Source organism: Temnothorax nylanderi, unplaced genomic scaffold (assembly GCF_030848795.1).
Source record: "Temnothorax nylanderi isolate EJ_2023f unplaced genomic scaffold, tnyl_v1.0 TNYL_tig0901_pilon, whole genome shotgun sequence".
Taxonomy (NCBI): domain Eukaryota; kingdom Metazoa; phylum Arthropoda; class Insecta; order Hymenoptera; family Formicidae; genus Temnothorax; species Temnothorax nylanderi.
The window spans coordinates 29684-40000 of NW_027249963.1; the positions used below are offsets into that span (position 1 = coordinate 29684).

A 10317-nucleotide genomic window follows, 5' to 3' on the forward strand; every position below is an offset into this window, starting at 1 on the left:
ATGCTTATGCAGCCTATGCAATGTTGTATGCAATGCCCTTTATAGTTTATAGAAGATAGAAAAATCAGGTGAATTAATGAATATAATTTATTTTATTTAGATGGAAAAATTAGGTGAATTAATGAATATAATTTATTTTATTTATTTTGTTTAAAAAATTTCTCATCAGAGGCAGGTTTCCAAAATGCTGCGGTGCACTTTCCAAATGTTGCTGCTCCCATCCTTATTACATCATGGCTGCTTCTATAATTTTCAGAAAATTCTATTATCGCTAAGTACAGTAAGCACAACCTGTAAAATGTACAATACTTTCATAGCAAACCAAATAAACCATAATCCGTAAATGCAGGCATTGTATTATTTAATGTGGTGCTCATGCCGCTTATGGTACATACTCCATGAGTGAGGAAAGAAATAGTAGCATGTTTTTAAGGAAATAGTTCAAGATGTAAGTTCTATTTATTTAGAAGTTACATATATACAGACATCTCACACAATTAGTATGCAATTAAACGCATATGAAACGCATATGAAAACAAAATAAAAATTAGTAAACAGGATTAGTCTTCCAGTAAAAGATTTACTGTAGGTAAAGAGAGCAAAACGTATAAAAAGTATAACGCATATGAAACGCATTGAAACGCATATGAAAACAAAATACAAATTAGTAAGTAGGATTAGTCTTCCAGTAAAAGATCCATTTCACTGTAGGTAAGGAGCGCACAACGTATCAAAGTAAAAAAAAGATGTCTGTCGCAAAGAAATAAAAAGTTGGTGAACAAAAGATTAGCTTTGTAGTAAAAGATGAATCTCACATTGAGTAAAGAGAACAGAACGTGTAAAAAAATAGAAAAAAAACGCAAACGAGTAAAAGCACACATTTATACTAGTCTCCATTCTTCCATTGACATACTGCCCAAAAATAGTAACATGCTGAGATGCTCACCAGTAAGACGATTGCGATTATCAGTTTTCACATTACCAGCATGTGAAAATAAACGTTCGCTTGGTACTGAGGTTGCAATAACGCTGAGATACTGTAATGCTAATTTGGATAAAGTAGGAAATGCAGGCTTCAGTGATTCCCAATGACTGAAAGGATTCGCTGACCGTTCAATCACAGGCTGATGCAAATATTGTTTTAATTCCAAATTTAAACTATCTACATCCTCTACCTCTCCTCTATTTTTCTCCACAAGAATTTGGTGAAAATTCCACAGATCTGAAGTTGTACTCTTCGGATTATTTTTATTCGGATTAACATTTTGGTCATTTTCTCTTGCCTTTCTTGTATTACAATCAGAGATCTTTCTCAGCTGACGATCAATGTCTTGAAGTGCATTGGAAACTGCAAGAGCACTTTGGAAGTCCAATCTTTTGAAGCGAGGATCTAAAATTGTTGAGATAGCCAGAATTCGAGTCGCTTCCACATTTGAGTCGCTTCCATGAAATTTAGCGTTGATCTGAGCGAGCAACTTCGTTTGAAACTCGTTGCCAATTTCTGTTGTAGTCTTGCAATTAGTAACAGCTGCTGTCATGCAGTGGACAATTGGAATCATGATGCTACAAGTGGGATACGTTTCCCCGCTTACTTCGGTAATTACACTTGCGATAGGACTCATCACTGCTACTAAATCCTTTAGAACCGCAATTTCATTTCTTGAGAGCATATCTGGCATATTGTTACATTTTGTAATAACAGGATAAACATAATCCTCTAGTACCAAAAAGCGCTCTAACATGTAGTACGTTGAATTCCATCTCGTTTCAACATCCTGAATAAATTTCAAGACCGTTCCATCGGTTTTTCCATCACGTTTCTGCAGCCTTTTTAATTCATCAGAAGCGACAATACTGTGCCTAACGAGTTTCACAATTTTTTTTACCTTGGTTATAATTTCCATAGCAGGTTGGATGGGATGTAGCGCGTTTGGCACCAAATGGGATAGAATGTGTGCGAAACAAGGTAATCGTTTATTATTTCCAACTAATCTGGCAACCGCACTTTTAATATTTGCTGCACTATCGCTAACCACAGCCATGACCTTGTTTAAGTCTACATCGAAATCCTCCACAATCTTCAATAAAGAGTCAAGTAAGTAATCACTGGTGTGACTCTCATCCAATGGTAAAAGTCCCAAATTCCTATTTTTCATTTCATAATCAGCTCCCAGGTAATGGATGGTTACGCCAAGATAACTTTGATTGGCCACATCGGTCCAATTGTCACATGTCAAAGTATACGATGATGCTTTTTGAATGTTCTCTCTGAACAGATCTTTCAATATTTCATATCTTGCTTTCATCATTTGTGTAATGGTCTTTCTACTTGGAATTTTATATAAGGGAGTTGTAGTTTTCATAAGCCTTTTGAATCCTCTTGCTTCTACAGTAGAAAGTGGAAGCTTGTCAACGGCAATCATGTACATAATTGACAATGTTATTCTATCTGCAGTCAGTCCACCCTCTGAAAACATTATTAGTTTTTAAATTGTTATTTTTATATATTATATATATATATATATTAGGGTGGTTCTTATTTTTTGACTTTTAATTTTATTCTGCGGCACCCCCCCCCCAGATTGTTTCCAATTCGCAAAAAAATAATCTCTGCCGAAGCTCGTCTTATACGTCTCATTTAAACAATTAGGTAAATTGTTAATAACTAAAAAATAAAAATAAATAGTTATTGCATTTATTGCTTGATCAGCTGGAAAAAATTATGTATGGGCTACAAAAGTTATAATAATACTCTAAACATACTATTATAACTTTTGTAGCCCATACATAATTTTTTCCAGCTGATCAAGCAATAAATGCAATAACTATTTATTTTTATTTTTTAGTTATTAACAATTTACCTAATTGTTTAAATGAGACGTATAAGGTCTCAAACGATGCAGAAAAGCAAGACACACATGTTAAAAAAAGAAAAGTGCTTTAGGCCGGATTTTTGTGGAAAATACGCTTTAAAAATCAATGTTAATGGAATAAACAGTTTAATACAAGAGAACTCAAATGTAAAAATCCGGTGGCACGGGTTTCCGTTATCCGATCGAGCTGAGCTTTGGCAGGGATTATTTTTTGCGAATTGGAAACATTCTGGAGGGTGCCGCCAAAAAAATTTAAAAACAAATTTATTTTTGGGCCCCTTAATTTTTTAGAGGAAAAGTAATAATAAAACAAATGCGATATACCAATTGTATATAAATAATTTTTGTGTACACAAGAAATATACAAGATTATTTACTTGTATCTATAAACAAAAATACTTATTTTAAATGTACTCTTCTAGCTTTCATTTACGCAAATTCGTTAATTACATCATCATAATTAATATTTTTAACAATATTGTATTGAATAGTCCGACTACGTGGTACTTTACAAGAACTACGAGAAACAGGTTTCGAACAAAATTTCCTAGAAACAAAAAATTTGGCTAAAACGGTGAATATAGAGATTGAATTTCCTAATAAACGGAAGATAAGAGTTAAGAAAATGAAAATAGATGAAGCACCGGATGAAAGAAGTAGCATGACACCCGAAGAATTATTTAAAATGCTACAGTGTTTTTGACATTCTACTGGCTCAAATAGATTGGCGTTATGAACAACTAAAAACTGTGACGATTTTTGCTTTCTCTATGGCTCATCTTTAGAATCGATGAGCGTTGCTGATTTACAAAAATCAGCTGCAGATCTCGCTATTAAGTATAGCAAAAATTTAAATATGTACGAGCTCACATGTGAAATACAAAGCTTCAAGTTTGAAGCCTCGATATTAATACAAAACATTAAAACTGCAACTCCACTTGATATTTCATAGGCTCTTCATGACTTTAGATTAATTGAGTCTTATCCGAATATCAATGTTGCTCTCCGAATATTTCTCACTCTTCCCGTTTCAACTGCTTCGTGTGAGAGAAGTTTTAGCAAGTTAAAATTAATTAAGAATTATTTAAGATCGACTATCGGACAAGAACGATTATCCAATCTTTCTATAATTTCGATTGAATACAATATTGTTAAAAATATTAATTATGATGATGTAATTAACGAATTTGCTGAAATGAAAACTAGAAGAGTACATTTAAAATAAGTATTTTTGTTTATAGATACAAGTAAATAATCTTGTATATTTCTTGTGTACACAAAAATTATTTATATATACAATTGGTATATCGTATTTGTTTTATTATTACTTTTCCTCTAAAAAATTAAGGGGCCCAAAAATAAAATCTTGCCCAGGGCACGAAAACGTAGTTACGGCACTGTATATACAATATATATATATATATATATATATAATGTTATATATTATTCATATATTATAGCGTTTTTCACTGGCAGAGCTGGTGCGCACTCAGTGCACATTAAAGCTGTTGTACCTGTACACTGATTTAATCTCTAATATTCAAAGTAAAATGCAAATATTTCAACTAATAAAATACCCAGTACATATTTTATCAAATAGTGCAATAAAGAATATTGAGGATTTCATGATTTAACCTGTTTATACTAAACATACACTTTACGTTGGTTTGTGTACGACGGCTTTAATGTGCACTGAATGCGCACCAGCTCTGCCAGTGAAAAACGCTATTAGAAACTGTTGTTTTTTTAATTTTTTACTAACCTTGGTAGGACTTCATCCTGCTAAAAGCATCATCAATGCATGAATCATTGCTCTGTATCTGTAATTAGAACATATCATTAAATTGATGTTTTTAGAACATATCAATAAAGTATATCATATATTTTCCGATTTAAAAAATCATACCAATTGGGGTTTCTTCCTTTTAATAGGTGCATTAACAGAACTTCCTCTAGAAGAATCTGAATCAGAATGGCATTTCCTTTTCATCATCATTATTTCATGCTTCCTTGAAATATGCTGCATTAGGTTGGTGGTATTTCCACTATGTTTTATTGTTTTCTCACAGAAACGGCATTTGGCTGATGTCTTATCTTTAAGTTTATCGTAGTATTGCCACACAGAACTTGTTTGTTTTGCGGGTTTGTCCTGCACAGCCTTCTGTTGATGCGATTGATTGGGATGAGATGTTGAAGTAGAAGGATCTGCCTCTTCAATTATAATATCTGTTGACAAATTCGTAACCTTGCTTCACAATTTCGAAAGTTTTCATACCAGGTTATATATACATATGTATCCGTTAAATAACATTTTAATATATAGAACAAAGGTTCAGAATTTATATACAATTTTGTATAATAAAAATATTACTTACAGTCAGGATCGTCAGGTAATTCTTCAGCCATTGCAAAATTAATATGGATTCGAACTGCAAGAATCTCTACGGTGCCGTTCACCTCAACCTTGAGCGGGTTCTCCGGACCGACGCTCACGCGTGGGAAGTAGTTGACGTCGAGCGTTACTGAGGCGTCCAGAGTTTCGCCCTCGCGGATCGCTCGGTTTCTCACGACGCACCGGAAGATCGTCCGGTTCTCGACTCTCGTCAGTCTTAAGTTTAACTGTCGTTCTCGATCTCGACTGTGTCAGATCGTCAGATGTTTCAAAATTCACCGCCAGCGCTGGGCTGCGTTCTAAAATCTATAATTTAGGTCACGTACATACACTATATAGCACTTGAATCACCGATTTTGATTGAATTTTGGAACGCCGGTGTGAACGCAGCCCTGGGAATTTAACAGTGAATTTTGGAACACCGATGTCTGACATAAATAATCGAACATCGATGTATCGGGTGAGGACAACATCGGACTGATTAATCGATTATTAGGAAAAAAACTATCGGCCATTTCGATTAATCGATACATATCGCCCATCCCTACTCGGGAAGAGTCTCAAAAAAACTACTTCCTGATGCGGTTCCAATGGCATCGATAGTAGATCATAGTGTCAACACAGAATTGAGTAAAATATCGAGTAAGTATTGACAATATTTCAGGTCCTTACATATTATCCATAATCCTTGCTACAAACGTGTTTGTATTCCAAATCAATATTTTCCAATTCATTTGTGAGTCCAATACAATTTCTGAAATATTCGTAACTTTACATGTTACTAAATGTAACCTAAATTCTAAGTACACATTTGTGAATTAAAAATCATTTATAACATAAGTATTGAATTGTAATATGAATGATACGATTTTTAGGAACAGATGATACACAGAGAAATGTGACAGGCACTGATCATGGCACAAATCGGGATCAGCCTTGCGAGTCGAATTTCGTACAGCTAGTTGTTGTTGCAAGCAACGATGAAAATTTGGCTTTATCACATTCTATGACAGTAAGAACATCGACTTGTACAAAGAATGGACGAATTGATTGCACTTCTATGCAGGCACAGAGTGCAGCATGTAACTCTGTTTTGTCCAACACAGTAACTCCAAGCACGTCTAGGTCAACAAGGAAGAGTAAAAAGGAAGGTCAATGTAAGTTTGCTTTTTTCATATATTATACTTTTCAAGTTACTAAATTTGTAGTTTTTGCATAACCTTTACTTTTTAATTTGTGTTACTTTTTTATGAAATTTTATATACACTTTTCATATTTATGTTAATATAAGTTACTTATGTATAACCGATTGTTACAAAAATTACGTTATGTATCTTTTTTGTTTTTCTGCTTTTATAGGCGTGGCACAGGAAAGCGATGCGATGCTTCTGTTGAAAGAAGAAAACAGAAAACTTAAAAAAGCACTTGCTGCTTCAGTTTCTGAGACGAAGTTACTAAAACGTCGATTGGCAACAATTAATAAGCGACAAAAAAAACAACTGCAGCAAAACGTTATTCGTTTCATTGTAATATGATGTGATTTACATTACAATTAATTAAAATAATAATATTTAATAAATAATATTTTCACAAACTGTAATGGTATGTCATTTTATATTAATTAATTTTACAATCTACTTTTCAGAGAATAAGAAGTGACAAAATTAGCGAAAAGTGATAAATAATCCATTTCTTAATATGCAACAATTTTGCGACACCATTTTTCAAACTTTTAGTGCAAGATGTAACAAACAGTATGAATCGAAATTATTTCACCATTAACATGCCGTGTAATTCATTTCTTCTCTCTATATTTCTTAATTTTCTATTGTAATTTTAAAAAATAATTAGATTTAATGGCGATTCAAGTGACAATTACATTTTTTACTTTCATAACGACATTTAAACATATTCTAAATAATTACACAATTTGAATCTCCTACCAAAATTAAAAAAACATGGCGGACTTCTGTCACGTTCTGTGATTGGATATTGCAAGAAACGTGCGCATAAGCACACCTTATTACTTCCACCATGCACTGAACATGCCCTGCGGCCACATACGCATGCTCAGTGGCCGCACGCGCATGCTCAGTGGCCGCACGCGCATGCAAAACTGCGCCAATTTTAAATATGATGACTGGTCAATCATGCGGAATAATCAAGCGTCTTAATTCAAGCAGTTAGGTATCACGCTGGGAGTTTGTTTAGTTTTATTATGCGGGGGAAGGAGCTCCGCCGCAGGCGGAGCCTCTCCCCCGCCTATTTGTGTACTGTTTATACACATATACTATACACATGTATTATATATACACATGTATTATACACATGTGTATAAACAGTACACAAATAGGCGGGGGAGGGCCTCCTCACTGATTTTAGGACACGCCTTCGGCGTATAGATTAGTGACGCGCTTTAAAAGTATTTAAGTGTTTAAAGCGCGTCAACTAACCTATGTATAGGTTAGTGACGCGCTTTAAAAGTATTTAACTGTTTAAACACTTAAGGTGGAGCCCTCCCCCGTCTATTTATGTACTGTTTATACACACGTGTATAATACTTCCCCCGCATAATAAAACTAAACAAAACTCCCAGCGTGATACCTAACTGCTTGAATGAAGACGCTTGATTATTTGCGTACTGTTTATACACGCATGTGTATATAGTACATGTGTATAAACAGTACACAAATAGGCGGGGGAGAGGCTCCGCCGCATAATAAAACTAAACAAACTCCCAGCGTGATACCTAACTGCTTGAATTAAGACGCTTGATTATTCCGCATGATTGACCCGTCATCATATTTAAAATTGGCGCAGTTTTGCATGCGCGTGCGGCCACTGAGCATGCGTATGTGGCCGCAGGGCATGTTCAGTGTTGCTACATGGCGTCGGTATGACAGGAATCATAACCTGATTCCTGTCAACTTTAACGTTTAATATCTCGCGTCGCGGGGCAGAGCGACACTTTTTTCTGCCAGATTCTTTTGTTTCGTACAAAAACGCGTCGATTGAGCATAATTTCATCGAGATTTGAGGTGAGGCCCCTAAACTGTATAATTACCAAATATTACATTAAAAAATGGTTTTTATAGTTAATTTAAAATAGTGAAAATAAAAATAATATAAGTTAAAATATCTTAGATAGAGATAAATATCTTATGCAAAGTTAGTAATTCATACATATATATTCCATAATTATTGCGACATACTGCATATAGTGTATCCTAAGAAGAAAGATCATTATATATTTTAAGTCATATGTCATTCTAAGAAAAAAATTTATATAGACATGTATTCTACTCAAAATTAAAATTTAATTTTGACAATTTCACACAAGACGTAGTTGATGCTAACAGTAGATTTTTTGAAAATTTGAATTATAACAAATGTGTTATTTAAACAATTAATATTAAAACAATATGTAATGTTTCTTTTTTAACAAAAATTTTGCAACTGTACATTCAAATAACTCTATTTAAAAAAAATAGGATACTTGCCCATATAAACTTTTTTTTTTAGATTGACCAGTAATATTACTTCACAGAATATTAATCTTTCCTTTTAGGACATTCTATATAATAATATAATACATATCCTTTATATTATTACACACACACACACACATATACACACACATACACATACACACACACGCGCGCGCACACACACACACACACACACACACACACACACACACACACACACACACACACACACACACACACACACACACACACACACATAGGGTGTCCTATTTTAATTTATCATCTTTTTTATTTTTGCAGAGTTGGGTTGAATAAAAAATATGTTTAAACAAAAAGTTGTGTTGGGCATTGAGGAGGCTATATAATGTTGACCTTTATTTCATCTTGAGTTAAAGTCAGAATATAATTTTAAAATTAACTTTACTTTTCCAAACAGAAACCCTTACTTTTTATTGCATATATTCTTGCAACTGAGACGTATTAAAAACATAATAACAAAGTTTTTTAAAGAGTCACAGAAAAATAAAATAAAATTTTATTAAGGATGTTCTATAGGTACAGTCCCAACCAAAAGTATGCAGGAAATATTAAAAACTCTGATATTAATTCTCCAGGGATTCAAAGACAAAAAAATGTATATAAATAGTTACGGAACATCTAATAGAATGTAAAAGACGTAGATTTAATGACTGTAAATAACTGTTACTACTACTACTATTTTTTTCAAAAAAAAATTTCAAAAAAATGGTTGTAAATCGTTTCAAATTTTGTTGCTATATTTTTGTTTGTTGATGATCTGCTTGTGTATAAAATATTATTATATTGGTTACATTTTTTAATGTTTACACTTTTCTCTGTAAAACCCTTTGTAAAACGGATATTCAAGAATTGATAACTTTTTATCTAAATTGTGAATCGATTTGAAAAGCCCCGAACTTTGAAAGAGAATACACAATATGATATTAAATTTTCGTCAACTTCGTTACATTTTAACTAACTCTTTAGAACACCCTTAAGTAAATGTATGTAGTATATTGAAAAATATTATTTTTTAGATTAAAATTTTTTATATTAAAATCTCAGTAATACTTAGCTAATTAAATTGATTTCATATCTATTTTTGAGCTATTATGTTTTTATTTATATTTTTTTAGCAAAATTAAAACAACTGCTACTTTTAAAGTCTACACATATACTTTTTGTTTTGTTATCTAGTTGGTGTTTTTTCTTTTGTACTTTTTATTATTAAGATATTAATTTTTACATTTATAATTTTGTAAAATTTATTAATGCGTCTACAAAGTACAATAGAACTTTTTAAAATAATTTTGATATTTTTTTACAACAATCAATTTCTTTAGTTATTCTAAATATAAAAGATTAAGGTAAAGTCATTGAAAAGTAAATACTTTACAAAATATTTTATATTTTATTATATATTAAAAAATGACAAAATTTAAAATATCTCAGAAAATTCTTTACGAAAAAAAGCTTTATTATGTGGTGTTTTAAAAACATTTGAACATCAGCTACAAGAATATATAAAAAATAGGGATTTTTATTT

General features: G+C 32.4%; 1 protein-coding gene across 1 annotated transcript; it reads right to left on the bottom strand.

Moving 5' to 3' along the window:
* Positions 1-221: 221 nt before the first annotated feature.
* On the bottom strand, positions 222-5807 carry LOC139785853 (E3 SUMO-protein ligase ZBED1-like). The gene is made up of 5 exons (XM_071725026.1): positions 5617-5807; positions 5249-5511; positions 4780-5099; positions 4636-4693; positions 222-2467 (listed from the first exon to the last, which is right to left on the bottom strand). Exons 1-5 carry the CDS (start codon positions 5805-5807, stop codon positions 882-884), a joined length of 2418 nt encoding a protein of 805 aa, XP_071581127.1. The 3' UTR covers positions 222-881.
* Positions 5808-10317: the final 4510 nt, after the last annotated feature.

Coding starts and splice junctions, on each gene's coding strand:
- LOC139785853 (XM_071725026.1), bottom strand. CDS start 5,807: ATGGGCGATATGTATCGATTAATCGAAATGGCCGATAGTTTTTTTCCT. Junction 5,512..5,616: donor CCAAAATTCAATCAAAATCG/GTGATTCAAGTG, acceptor GATCTGACACAG/TCGAGATCGAGAACGACAGT. Junction 2,468..4,635: donor CAGGATGAAGTCCTACCAAG/GTTAGTAAAAAA, acceptor TAATGTTTTCAG/AGGGTGGACTGACTGCAGAT.